The sequence below is a fragment of the Panicum hallii genome, chromosome 9 (assembly GCF_002211085.1).
Source record: "Panicum hallii strain FIL2 chromosome 9, PHallii_v3.1, whole genome shotgun sequence".
NCBI classification, from domain to species: Eukaryota; Viridiplantae; Streptophyta; class Magnoliopsida; order Poales; family Poaceae; genus Panicum; species Panicum hallii.
Window position 1 is genome coordinate 56,516,356 of NC_038050.1, and position 13,815 is coordinate 56,530,170.

The 13,815-nt window shown below is 52.2% G+C and overlaps 1 protein-coding gene across 1 annotated transcript; it reads right to left on the reverse strand.

The window, feature by feature from the left end:
* Positions 1 to 6,793: 6,793 nt before the first annotated feature.
* LOC112876860 (proline dehydrogenase 2, mitochondrial-like) lies at positions 6,794 to 9,469 on the reverse strand. The gene is made up of 4 exons (XM_025941040.1): positions 8,639 to 9,469; positions 7,494 to 8,154; positions 7,150 to 7,390; positions 6,794 to 7,043 (listed from the first exon to the last, which is right to left on the reverse strand). The coding sequence occupies exons 1-4, from the start codon at positions 9,161 to 9,163 to the stop codon at positions 6,995 to 6,997; spliced, it is 1,476 nt and encodes a 491-aa protein (XP_025796825.1). The 5' UTR covers positions 9,164 to 9,469; the 3' UTR covers positions 6,794 to 6,994.
* Positions 9,470 to 13,815: the final 4,346 nt, after the last annotated feature.

The window sequence follows — 13,815 nt, forward strand, 5'->3', positions numbered from 1 at the left end:
GCCTGCAATGCGGAGCACAGAGAAAATAATAGATTAAGAAAAACTATATTGAAAAAAAATATAGGCAATATACCTCAAAAGAACACTGGTATATGGCAGCATTGGTTACATACTGTACAAAGCCATCTACTGCAATGAGCTAATATTTTGAGTAGCAATAACTAAAGGTCATATAAGGTATGGAGTCCTTACAAGATTACAAGAAAATGCTGAATTCAAATATCATTAAAATAATTCCCAGGTACACATCAAGAGGTTATATTTATATATAGAAAAATGTCATAGGAAGCAGAAAGGTGGTCATATCAATAATTATAAAATGGAAATTGTGTCATCCTCTCATCAGTGGTTCAACTCTAATCTGAAGAGCCATAATCTCTAACAAATAAACAGAATCTAGAATAATAGATCGTGTAAATTGACATGGAATTCAGTACAAAAACTTGCCTTTGAAACACTGAGAAACAACCTTTATCCCTCAAGACAGGTATCATGTTTTCCTCTTCTCCGGGCCTTGGCAGTCTGGCACCCACCTTTTTTCTCATGCTCAGTACCACACTGCCCAGGTGATCATCTATATCCATCACATTCTATCTACTACTGACTCCCACAACCTCAATCGTCCTGTCCCCTCGGCTCATCATCAGAATCAGTTAATTAGCCCCTCACCTCAATCGGCGCGCGTCATGGACCATGGCCTCGAGATGGAGCTTCCGCAAAATCTCGGTAGACTCGTCGTACTAGGTGCTCTCGGGACCGTTTATCCACGTATATTCCTCTCCCTGCGCACGGCGCCGAAGAGTGCTTCGACCGGCAGGCGCAGGTGGCAACAATGACGAGGCCGCGGCCGTTGCGGATGGGCTCGATCGGATCAGCGCCGCTGGTGCGGGGCCTAAACGATGCAGGACCACGGGGACGAAGGAGTAAGGACCCATCAGCACTCGCCCATGCCCCGATAAGGCATTTCGTCGAGCGCATCACGGGCGTCCGCGGCACGGCGTTGCAAGGGCAAGCTAGGTCGCTACTGACAAAACCGATGGCGCTAGCACTGGAAGGAGGAGCATCGCGGCGGTGCTGTGGAGCCTGAGGCGCGAGCACTGGAAGAGGATAGGGAGGAGTCGCCGGCGCCGGGGACTTACTCGGTGCCTCGGTGGACGCCGACGCGCGCAGCCCAGCAGCGTTGGGCGGTGCAAAAAAGAGAGAGGTGGCCTGTGGCGAACTGTGCGAAGGCCTACATAGTTTTCTCAGCGGCGTGAGCTCAATCAACTGGACCTCAGCCCATCCTAGTTCAGTCATGTGGGCTCTCTTGGTCTCTGACCTCATTTGGTCTGGCCAGCCCATAGCATTAACGGCCTAGGCGGCCTATACAGAAAGTAAAGTCAGCAACTTGATCGAGCCAGCAAAATCGGGAATCCTATACATCTTGTGTTTTTTCTTCCTCACATTACAATATTCGAGATTCATGCGAAGATCTACGTCCGTTGAATCTTCTCCACCCAAACTCTAACACAACTCCTCTCTCTACCTTCTGCCCTCCCCCATTCGCACCCCCCCTCCCGTAGCCCGTAGCCGGCCGCGCCACCGCCCTACCGGCCTGCGCGTCGCTGTTCCTACGCGGACGCGCTCCACCACCATCTTGCCGGCCCTGCGCGCCGCCGCCGACCCTACTCACCGTGGCCCCTGCACTGCCGCCGGAGAAGAAGATATGGTAGTCGATTTTGGAAAAAATGTTAATCTAGATTTTGATAAATGTTGAATCTACTCTTAAGATGTTGAAATAGTTGGTAAAAATGTTGAATCTACTATTTTTAAATGTTGATCGATTTTTCATAAAATGTTGAATTCAATTTTTTAAATTGTTGAATTCAGATCTCTAGTTTGGATCCCATACACTGTTTCTATTGTTACTAGACCTTAACCTTAGTGGGCTTTATAGATTTATATGGCTTATCCACCTTCCGGAAGGTATATAGAAGCCCCCAACAAAAAGGGGCTATTCAAACCCGCATATGCGAGTGCGAGCAGCTGCGTTGCACAAGGCTCACTCCTGGTCTAGGAGGAGCTCGCCCCCGTGCCGCCTACCTTCATCATCAATGACAGCTCCTGCCACTGGATCCAGCCTCCTCCAACTCACCACCACCACCACCACCGGCTGCTACACCTCCGCCTGGACTCTGGTCCATTGGTTGCGTTGCCACCACCTGGCCCCCGCCACCGTGCCGCGCCGCGCCCAACCCGCTGCCGCCGCCCCTCCCCTTTCAATGAGAATGAAATTTTACCACCGTAAAAATTTCACCATAATTGTACCATAGAAGCTGTAGTTATTAATTATTCCAATTAATCATAGAAAAGCATAAATCTAAAGGTACAATAAAAAATTTTTACTAAAGAATACCATATTATATGTTCACTGTGTAGATGAACTCATGTGGAGTCCAACCAAATTGGATTTTCCATTTTATGATTTTTCTATAATTTACTATGATTTTTTAAATATTCAGCGGAAATAAATAAAAAAGAAAAAGATAAAACCGCGCTACTGTAGTAAAACCACCGTCCAAAACTATTTGGGGGGTTATTTGATCAGTTTTGGAAAGTTCAGATGGTAGAATATCCGATTTTATAGTTGGAGGATGAAATAGTTCACCATAAATAGTTGGGAAGATTATGTAGACTTTTTCTAAAAAATATGGACTTTTCTTGGTCCTCTTCTGTTGTTTTCCGGCCAATGTCTGATCCAGCCATGGAGGCTCATGCGTGACGAGGCATTCAGGCATTGGACCTGACTACCTTCCTCTACTCGAGGAAATTAAGTTCAAAGCAAGTAGTTCTCAAATGCGCTCATTTCGCCATGAAACCAAGGACGTGAGTTTTTATGCCCATAACCTTGCTAGGCATGCTTGAGTTTTACCGTGCTTGACATGGAAATTATTTTACTCTTATAAGGGACACCATGTTTGAGTTTTATTACCTTAGGATTCATCTTCCCTTTCGCGGGGCTGCTATAATGTAGTTTCCACCCACACTTTCTTATTTTCCATGCATGCACATCCATCCATATAATTTATGAAATCATCACAGACGTCTCAGTGTCGAAGGGCAAATCATATACAACAGCAGGAAGAATACAACTAAGAGAATAGTGTTACTGATTTCTAGAGTAATTTAAGAAAAAAAAGAGTATTGTTGATTCAAACATTCCGAAATGCGAACAGACATGAAAATCACTTTTTCCTTCTTTTCCTTCTAAATTCCAAACTGATCCCTTTGTTGTTCGTATACAACAAAAACATTTCCATGTAGGGAGAAAAAAGATGTTCCCACGTTATAGCGCACAAATAGTTATTTAAAAAGTACATGGTCAAAAGGTAAATAATAGATTGATTCTATTATCTTAATGGGCCATGAGCAACTTTGGGTGGACAAAGGTTAAACTTTCACCTGAGTGGAAACAAAGATTCTCTGCCTTCTTTCCTTCAAAAGAGCTTTTGCGCATTAGTTAGGTTCCGTAGAGTGGAATTTTTCACCGGGTTGCGTTTATTGTAGCAAATGTGTATGCTTGTATATGAGCATGCTATTTCCTCAGAAAAGAAAACTACGGTTTTTCAACAGGAGAACATCTGAACGTGGATGCTGCACCGCACGCTCGGGCGGAGCGGCCACCTGGTGCGGCGTGCTCCGTGCTAGCTCCACGGCGTTCTTGGTGAGCCAGGGAAGAGGGTTCGGGACGGGTGCGACGTGAACTAGCCAGACGAGAGAAATCCTGGAGGAGATGGCACGCAGCGAGGCAAGCGTCGCATCACGGCGCATAAAGGATCCGCGTGGCTTGCATCTGGTTGCCCGCGCCTGCAGGATGTCAAGATCGTTAATCAAAAGATTAAATTTGTTAAATACATGCGTGTTTCGATATAACTTAAGTATTGCTGCTCTTTCTCGCCACGAGAACTCAAGAAGGCAGATGATTTGACGATCCTTTCGTGAGATCAGAAGAGAAGGTCAAGTTTTGTTTTCTTATTGCTGCTCTTTCTCGCCACGAGGTGGAGGAATTCAGAACTGGGAGATCTGGAGGCTCGTGATCTTGCGAACTTTGCTTGCTCGTTAAGAAGTTGGAAGGCGAGTTTGGCTCTGTAATGCCAGATGCTCCTCCATCCTACATTTCTGAATGGATTGGCTCCTATATTCTTACCTAAAAATGGAATTCGATACGTTTCGTTCAAAAAGGCACGTACGGTAAGCTGGACCTACCTGCTGTCTAGACAACGACGCAACAGGATGAGCTGTGGCAGCGACAGTTCTTTCAGGATAAACTCTGAATTGCATTGGGCAGCTCAGATCTAGCGAACTTTGCTTTGTTCTTCGATCAGGGATTGGAACGCAAGTTTAGCTTGCAAACCCCGTTGTGATGCTAGATGCCTTCGTATCATGACATCGTTCCATCGACCTATATCCGTTGCTTCAGGAGACAGTCCTGTTCTAACTCATTGAATCTTAACTAGTACAGAAACACATATCCATCTTTCGCATTTGTCTCGATAGAGTTTAGATCCGGGACTTATGCTCTCATTAGTCTCGGATCTAAAGTTTATGAACGTCAGAGAACTTTTGATCCCCGATTATTAACACCAACCGGACTAAATGTCCTATATATCTTTAGTCTCAGTTGGTAAAGGGTCCGTTATGGGTTAGTTTAAAAGAAAAATATTCCATCTAGAGTCATATGTGTTGTGTAAAAGTTTTGGGTATGAGCCCGTAGACCGTAAAGTATTTTTAGCTATATATATCATTTAGTCTTGGTTGCTGCAACCGGGACTAAAATGGATTGCCAACCCAGGTTAAAGCCTCTTTTTTACTAGTACTTATTGAGATGCATGGATTCAGGATTTGGATGAACTTGATTCGTACCTCGGACTTTGTTAGATACAGGACGAGCACTCTTAACTTTAGTTTAATTCATAGCGAATGCGAAGTGATGAAGTACAAAATAGCATGATCTTATAGCCGGAGTAGTATGTCTATCAAGAGTTCACATGTATCTCCCTAGTCCCTAGTATACTTGGTGACATGGACAATATTAAACTGAAACTGATGTGCACAACAAATTGTGGTTACCGATCGGAGCACGTGAGGAACCCATGATGGCAAAGTCGAAAAAGGAAAGATTGGTGTAATTAGCAGATAGCGTTCCGGACTTAGCAGATAAAAAAGCAGTCACGTCCAGCCATTTCTAAAAACTTCTGTCCCTCGGTGACCTATTACAACAACGATTAGTTTTGGATACCTACATTCCCGTCTGCCAGTGGACATTGGTGAAAGATAATAGAGTAGTCTGTGGTGGCGACACAACGAAGAGGAAGAGATGAAGCCTACACCATCGAGCATGTTTTTTTTTTCTGAAACGAAATGCCATCTCGGCCATGTTGTAAAAGAACCAACGTTGACAGAGAGGACGTACATATATCATGTACTGGCACAACCTTCTTTTTCACATGTCATCGTGTTGGTCACGAGTCACGACCCCATGCAGCAAAAGGATCTATCAAAATCTGTGAAAGGAAACTCGTGTATGCGAAAGGATCTATAAAAAACCATTCGAACAAGCGCGTTGCGGCCTTCTTAACATCTCGTGTTCCATGCACTCATGTCTCATCCATGATCCACCACTGCCCAATGAGATAATGTAGCCCTAAAACTATCTTGCTCTACCCCAAATCGAGGTAGCATTAAAATTTTATAATGTTTTCATACAATTGAGCATTAATAGTTGCTAAGAATTATCATATAATGCCAGGCTTAATACTACCTCCGGTCATAATCGCCTGACATTTTCAACGGAAAATTTGACTTGTGATTAGATACCCTAAGACGAATTCCATAACTAATATGGTGAGGAGGAGCCGAGGAGGACGTACAAATTCAGCCATCTGATTATTTGTCACTCTCTCCGTATCAATCGCCAAGATGGTAGCCTGTAGCCATATATGCGTATACATTAGTAAATGCAGGAGCCGAGCTAGAAAGGTTCACGTGCTCCCAGCCCATCTTTGATGCTCCCGTGCACCCAACAAGCAATCGGAGCCGTCGGATGCAACATGACCGGTACAAATTGACCATAATTTCTACTGGATTTACACTTCACGCTCTGATTTTACGATGAATTGAGCGCAGTCTATACGTGGAGGTTTTCGTTGCACCTGCACAGTCCATGACCACTGCAAAAACGATCTTTCATTCTTCTTATTTATCCCGACCAGTTTTGGATCTGAGACTATAATTAGTCTCAGATCCAACAGTTAGGGTGCGGCGGAGAGTTTTAGTTCCGGTTGGTGGTTCCAACTCGGATTAAAGTGTTCTTTGCGGGGTAGTCCTAAAGGAAGACATCTCAGGTCACATGTGATGTGTAGGTAAGGTGGTAAAGAAGGTATACATGAGGCAAAGGATTCGAATTCGAGATCTATATTCAGAGTAAATTTTAAACCGGAAGTACTAGACGATTCTATACTAGTGCATATTGCATTCCGACGGCTGCACGGGAGCATCCGACGAGGCAGAGCACACAAATCCTTCTCGGAGCCAAGAAGGACGAGCTATTTGATTATGTGTCCCTCCTTCAGAGTGTCAGTTACATGGTCTCTGACATATGGGACCATCTGAACCGTCTGATCTGACACCTTGAGTGCCAATTACCAAGACGGAGGGATGAGGGGCCCATACTATATAGATGTACACAACAAAGCGTGTATCGATTGATTAACGGTGAGCACGAAATGGCAAATCGCATCATGCACTCCAGTCGTAAAGATGGCAAGATAAAGATAATCAATTAATCCCTCGAATAATCCTAGAAGAACATTATTCTCTATTCATTCGATTATTCAACAAAGTCCAGGATACATCAATGTCTGAAGACCGAAGGGTGTATTTACAGCTTCTAGCCTTCAACTCGCCCTTGTCCCAGCAACCAGCTTCACAGCCTCACAGGCTCCGCAAGCTCGCCTCACTCACGCCCCACCACCACGGCCTTGACCCTCCTCGCCAGCTCCGTCCTGCACCAGATCATGAAGTCAAAAAAAAAAAAGAATCAGATCATCACGTCGCATCAATGGCGCTCTCGGAATAACATGTTCATCTTGCGGCAGAACGATGCCGTACCGGAGCAGCTTCCTGTCGAAGGAGGATGCGGAGAGGAGGCCTCTGTTCTCCTCGGCGCGCCTGATCAGGTAGGGGATGATCTGCTCCACCGGCCCGTACGGCAGGTACTTGCTGACCTGGAACCCGGCGTTGCGGAGGCTCAGCGACAGCCCGTCCGCCATGCCCATCAGCTGCGCGAACTGCAGGTTGCGGTCTCCCTTGGGGATCCCCAGCTCCAGCGCCTGCGCCGCCGCGAGTTGGCCTACGGGACACGCCGGAAAAGGTTTCGTCAGTTGGACCGGGGCTCCACGGCGAGTCTGCTGTGCCACTCTTCGCAAAAGCAAAACAGAGCTTGGATCTTTTACCTGACTCGATGTTGTGGGTGGCGAGCATGACGGAGGCGGAGCCGCGGCGGACGCGGTCGAGGAGGAAGGCGGCGCAGCCGTTGTAGCAGTCGTGGGTGTCCTGAATGCTGCCGTGGATCGGCGACGGCACGCCAAGGGAGGCCGCGAGCCGAGTCTCGCGGGTCAGGTACGCGCCGCGCACGACCTTGAGCCCCAGGCGCACGCGCTCGCGCTCCGCGGCGGCCACCATGGCCTCCAGCCGGTCCCGCGCGTCGCGGAGGTACGCCTGGATGGTGCCATGCACGATGGGGCGCTCGCCGTCGGCCGCGCAGGCCTCACCGTTGAACGCCAGCGCGCCGACGAGCGTGAAGTAGTCGATGGCCGGCTGCACCGTGGCGTACTCGGCGTCCACCAGCAGCGGGATGCCGTGCTCCGCGCACCGCGCGCACACCGCCAGCAGACGCTCGTGCGCGAGCTCCAGCTCGCGCTCCTCCTCCGCCGACAGCGCCGGCGGCTCCGACGCGGTCAGGTAGAGCGGGCTGGAGTCGGACAGGATGGGGAACGAGTGCGCCTTCCACGGCAGGTTGAACGACGGGTGCTGCTTCTGCCACCGCAGCAGGTCGCTCGTCTTCTCCAGCAGCGCGATCGGGCACAGCGCCGTGATCTTGATGCACACGCTCGCCTGCGTACGTCAGCAACAAATTAAAGACGGCTCTTAATTAAGCCTGATTACATAGCAAGTAGGAGTAATTCTTTGAGGCTAACCACAAATCCGTGAGGTTTAACGCGCTGTTAACGCAGTGATTAGGAATGTCTAAATAAAGATCCCGATCGTGTCGTGTAGGGTTTTGATGTGAGGGTTTGGGCTGGGAACGAGCGGTGGAGACGGACGGGGCATAGAGTGACATGCTAAAATCAGGTGCTGGTTTTCAGGGCCCATGAGCAGTGACCGACCAGGCAGCTAGACAAGCGGGCGATTCACTAGGGAATCTACTACCAGAAGATTCCCACGGAATCCGGGGGTCCACTCGCGCAGGCGGCAGACGGCACCGAAGATTCCGTCCGACGTGGCGTCCTCCCGTCCCACCGCCACGCAAGCCGCGGAGAAAAATTAAAGGGTGGAACGGAAGAGTAAGCGGGCGACGGCGGCGGCGACGGCGACTCACCGAGCCCGGCGGCAGCGAGGCGGCGACGTCGACGGCGGCGATGAACCCGGCGGCGTTGCGGTCGCAGGCGTGGCCGTCCTCGGCGTCCTCGATCCCGTAGTCGAGGATCCCGCCCATGCCGCCGCGCCACAGCCGGCGCACGACGGCCGCGGCCTCGTCCGCGGTCTCTCCCGCGCAGAAGTGGCGGTACGCCGTGGCCCTGGCCGCGGCCCGGCCCAGCGCGCTGCCGGCCACCGCCGGCGACCGCAGCGCCGCGGTGGCGGCGTCGACCAGCGGCCCCACGGAGAGCGCCTGCAGCGCGGCGAGCGTGCGCACGAGCGCCGACGTCGGCTCCCCGGCGAACAGCCGCCCGGTGTCCTCAAACCCCAGCACCCTGCTGCCGGTCCTCTCGCACGGCGCCGGCGTGGCCGGCGGCAGCGGCTCCGCGGCGGCGACCGCCTCGCCGGCGGCCGCGACCGCCTCCGGGAGCTTGGCGGCGGCGAAGGTGGACAGCGCACGCTTCGAGACGCGGGAGGCGATGGCCATGGAAGGTCGGGCCTTGCCGGATCGAGCCCCCGAGGGAACGGAACGCAAGCGAGGGAGCGCGGCGGCGCTTTCCCGGCGACAGAGAAAGAAGAAGGAACGACGCGCTTGTGTGTGCAAGCTACCGAGGCAGGCAGGCAGGATGTGGAGGAGGACGCGATGCAATGTGGGAATCCACCCCGGCGCGGCAGCGGCTTATATAAACACAAGAGAAAAAGGCGGCTGTTTTCGTCAAGGTCCCCGAGGAATGGTATCAGGTTTAGGTGAATCCAAGATTGGGGGAGCGCGTGGGCGGGGCTCGGCTCGCCTGCTTTTATACAAGGAAGGATCACGACGTGAGGTGGAAGCTCGCGGAGGGTGGCCGGGACGGAATCGGGGATGAGCTGGGGGTCAGGTGGAACGGAAGCCGGAAACGGGGCGGGGTGAGTCAGCGCGCGAGGCCGGCAGCGCCACGGGACGGCGCGGGACAGCTAGCGGGGCGCATGGCGGCATGGGCGGGCCGCGAGATCGCAGGGGCGCCTGGATCCGTCGGGCGGCGGGTTTGCCGTGGGAATTTTGACATCTGACTCGGATCCTGCGTGGAGGGATCGCGGCTGCTGCCCTAACCAGTAACCCTTTTCCGTTTCAGTCCTCGCACGCCACGCCTCTTACCTCCCTCTCCTCCGCCCGCCACCAACGTTGCAACGCTTATCAAAAAGAAAAACAACGTTGCCGCGACACGGATCATGTGAGGCGATCGGTCGCCATTGGGCACGAGAGGATCTCTCCCGTGGAACGTGACCACCTCATCAAGATAGCATAATCATCTGACGGTCCGTACGCCCGGGGCAGCCTGGATCCAGCGACCCGCGCAGCAGGGTGGGCCGCGATACTGACAGCCAGAGGCAGCAGCCGACGGCTCTGCTTGATACGGCGTGACGACGCGGGGTCAGTTGCGGGCTGACGCGGCTCTGCCGCCGGCGGCAAGGGCAGGGCTGGTACGAGTGCACCACACTACTAGGTCGGCCGGGATCGGTATCAAAAATAATTCTACGCTTCATCATCAACGAGTCTCGCCGACGGATCCCGCCGCGTGATGATCAGTCGGGCAACGTGGTCTGACTAAGCCGCGCGAAGGCAGCAACGTTCAGAAAAGTCAGGTTTTGACTGGGCGTATATTCTAGGAATATCTCGGATTCCTTTCCCGGTGAAGCAGGCACGGGCTGGTTTAGAAATTAGAACCGTCGGTTTTCCTTGATCTGACGGCTGCTGCTGCTCGAGATGGTGGTACCATGCAAATTTTCAGGCGGTGTCAAAGTCTCGTGGGTCTCTTTCTACTGCCTCCCTTTCTTTGCTCCGGATCATCCGAAATTCAATGTGGGAATCCTGAGGTGGCTACAAATTAAACGGTTGGTGTGGAGTGGTTAGTAAAAGGATACCAATAGTAACATCACTCTATATGCAGATAAGACCTAACCAAGGGTGACGGCTTCCCAACCAATTTACATGGAAGGGATCACTAGCCATTTACAAAGGCTGGTCGGAGAGACCGTGGGAGAGGATCAGTATTTCAAAATGGAATAGATATGATATGCGTGGATTGACTTGGCCCAGATGGAGCAAGAGAGCAACAAACACACACAAAAAACATGACTAAAAAAAAATGGATCACGTCGATTTCTAGAAAATTTCCACAGCTAATTTGGAACAATGCATCACGTGAACCAATCCACCCAAGAGCATGGCCCTCACCCAGAGAGAAAAAGATAATAAAAATGGATCGTGTTCTCAACACATCCCAATCTCCGGTACAACTTCCCCCACACCAGGCGACTCTCAATTCTTAACCTCGCTGTCACAACCCGTGCCCAATTTTCGTGGGACTGGACGACGGCGCACTTCTTTGAGATGTGCAGGTGCAGCTTGGCTCTTATATACCCGCGGCAACGCGCACCATTTCAGTTAATTGGTTCTTCGGATTCATCGCGTACCAGTACAAACTTATCGCCGGGGTGCACTCGCCGCACCGGTTCTGTAGTGTGCGCGTGGGCACGGGCGCACGCACGGCCCAGGACGGCCGACCAGCCGACGACCGCTCCAGAACAGTGGCAGCTTGCAACGCGAGCGGGAGACCACCTGCACATGCCTCCGCCCAGCGCGGCTGCCGCCGACTGGCCGTGCAGCGGGCCCGCCCCGCCGGGACCCCGCGCGCGCACGCGCCGACGGCAGCTGGATCGCCGGCGCATGGACCGCTCGCTCTGACCAGCCAGCCGGGCTCCAAAAGGCACCAGGGCGCCTGGCCCACCACCCGCCCCCCATTACCCCGCGCCCGATCTGAGCCGTCCGCGCCGTACGCGCGCGCGCCCCACCTGACAGCCACGCCTGGCCCACCGCCCCCAAATGACGGCGCGGAGCCGCGCGGCCGTCGCATCAGAAAAGAGGGGCCCGCATGATCGATCGCGTGAGTGCTCGCCGACGGCGACCTCGCCGGGCCCCGATCGGCGCACCGCTACACAGTAAACAACTCCATCGACACGAAAACGAGGATCACGCAGGCCCTGAATGAATGTGGTGGTGGGCGCGAAAGCGAGATTAGGAGACTGCGGGCAAGGCCGGCGAGCTGTAGCAGCTTCTCCATCATCTGACGTCGCGATCGCCGTCGCTCGCTGCCAGCCTGCCACCGACTTACGCATCGGCCATTAGTGCTAACCGATCGATTGAGCCTCAGGCTTCAATTCCGAGCTAATCTTATGACCAAGTGGTTGTAGGATCGATCGATTAGGTAATTGATTAACTCCGTGCCTCCGTGGCTCTGACGCGATCGTCGTGAAACGTCTGCGCTAAACCCCGCGGCGCTAGGGGGCGAATAATGCGAATAAAGAAGCTTAATAATGCGAATAAAGAAGCTTATCTGCCCAGCGCATTCGGGCATGTGAGCCATCGAGCAGCAAATCCTATCCTGTCCCCTACTGCGACCTGCGACAGCGACGCCGCGGGGGTAAGCTAGCTGCGGCCGGCCAGGCCGGGCGCAACGGCACCGCGCGCCGCGCGGTTAGGTTTCCTTCCCCGTCGGGCGCGCGGCGGCGGGGGGTTGCGGTCAACTCGAGCGTCTTGGGCGCGGCGGGGGTGGCGTGCTGGACCGGGCGTCTCGCCCGCCGTCCCCGGCGAGGATTATTCGACGGCAACCAACGCCCGGTGAGAAATTTGGAGGATGGACGGCACCGGCAGAGGCTTCGGACGCCGCTTTCAGCCGAGGACGATGGGGGGAGCAAGCAGGGCCCGGCCAAAATTCGCGCGTCAGCCGTCACGTCGACCTGTGGCGTGGCCGCGGACGCGAGCGCACGAGGCGGAAAGCGACAGCGGGGTTTGTCGCGAGGCCCAAAGACGCGGCCGACGGCTGAATGGATGTTAGGCCCGGCCTTTTATGTTTTTATCTGACTTGGCCCTCGCTGAAACAGCGTTTAGTACAAAGCAAGCAGGCCGAAGCAAGGGACGGCCCAATTGTGTGGCGGATTATCACTGGGCCTTCTTGCCGAACCAAAAAAAACAGAGAGAGAGAATGCTATCACTGATTTCTCCTTTTAATTTCCCAGAGTGCTGTCATTGGTGATGTAATGATGTTGCCAGCCATGTACAAACATTCAATCATTCATTCATTCATTCGTTCTGGTTTCACTGGGCAACCAATTACAGTCACAAGTCACAGGTGATAGCTACCACATGAGAGTGAGATATTGGCACAGGGCTAGCAGTACCTCATCTATGTGTGGACGAAAGTGAGCAGCAGATTAAATGGAGTTGCTGCAGGCTTGCAGGAACGCAGAGGCAGGGCTCGGCGCCTCGGCCGCTCGGGGGGGCTCGGCCGCTCGGGAGCGTGGCCTGCCCGGGATCTGGCTGGCCTGTGGTCAATTAGGCGAAGCCTGGGTCAAGACTGCAGATGGTCCAACCTGTCCTTGTCAGCTAATGGCAACCCATCCATGATCCATCCATCCATCCCTAAATGCTTGCCCATCTCCTGGAATCACCAGATGCTAAGTCACACTAACGCCAAAAGCGAGCAGGAGAGAGCAGCTCGTTTTGCAGATCCGACCTCACCAAAAACACAAATCCAGCCTCTGGTCCATGTCCTTGCATTGCACAGCTAGCAAGAAAGGTGCGGGCAGATGCAAAGTTGCAACTCTGAAACCGAACAAGCCTACCTCGATGCCTCTGCAAAAGAAACATCTTCGGACTGGAACCTTTAAACAAGTTTGAAATCCTCCATCAGGGACCCAGCTCCAAACTGCTTAGGAGGCAGTATCAGGCTTGCACCCAGAATTTGAATTGAGAAATAAGACCACTAAGTATCTATAGGATGATGCAAGTCAAAGAAGCAAAAATGAACATACAAGAACCAGGAAATGGTTGTACTATGTTTACTGGTGCTCCTGTTTAGCTTCTATGAAGATAGTAAAGTACCACATAATGTCAAACCTACAAGGGCAACCACAGCTAGCAGATACACCAGTCTGCCAACCAATGCAGGTATTGAAATGGAAATGGTGCGCAAAGGAATAATTTTCATCATGGTACATTTTTGCCAGTTCAAATACACCTTTACTTTAGAACTTCTGAAGCAATCATCAGTTGCATGAAGATTGAAATCATAATAAAGATCTTAGTTCCACAAAGCTGAA

Coding starts and splice junctions, on each gene's coding strand:
- LOC112876860 (XM_025941040.1), bottom strand. CDS start 9,163: ATGGCCATCGCCTCCCGCGTCTCGAAGCGTGCGCTGTCCACCTTCGCC. Junction 8,155..8,638: donor CCTCGCTGCCGCCGGGCTCG/GTGAGTCGCCGT, acceptor TGACGTACGCAG/GCGAGCGTGTGCATCAAGAT. Junction 7,044..7,149: donor TTCGACAGGAAGCTGCTCCG/GTACGGCATCGT, acceptor GATCTGGTGCAG/GACGGAGCTGGCGAGGAGGG.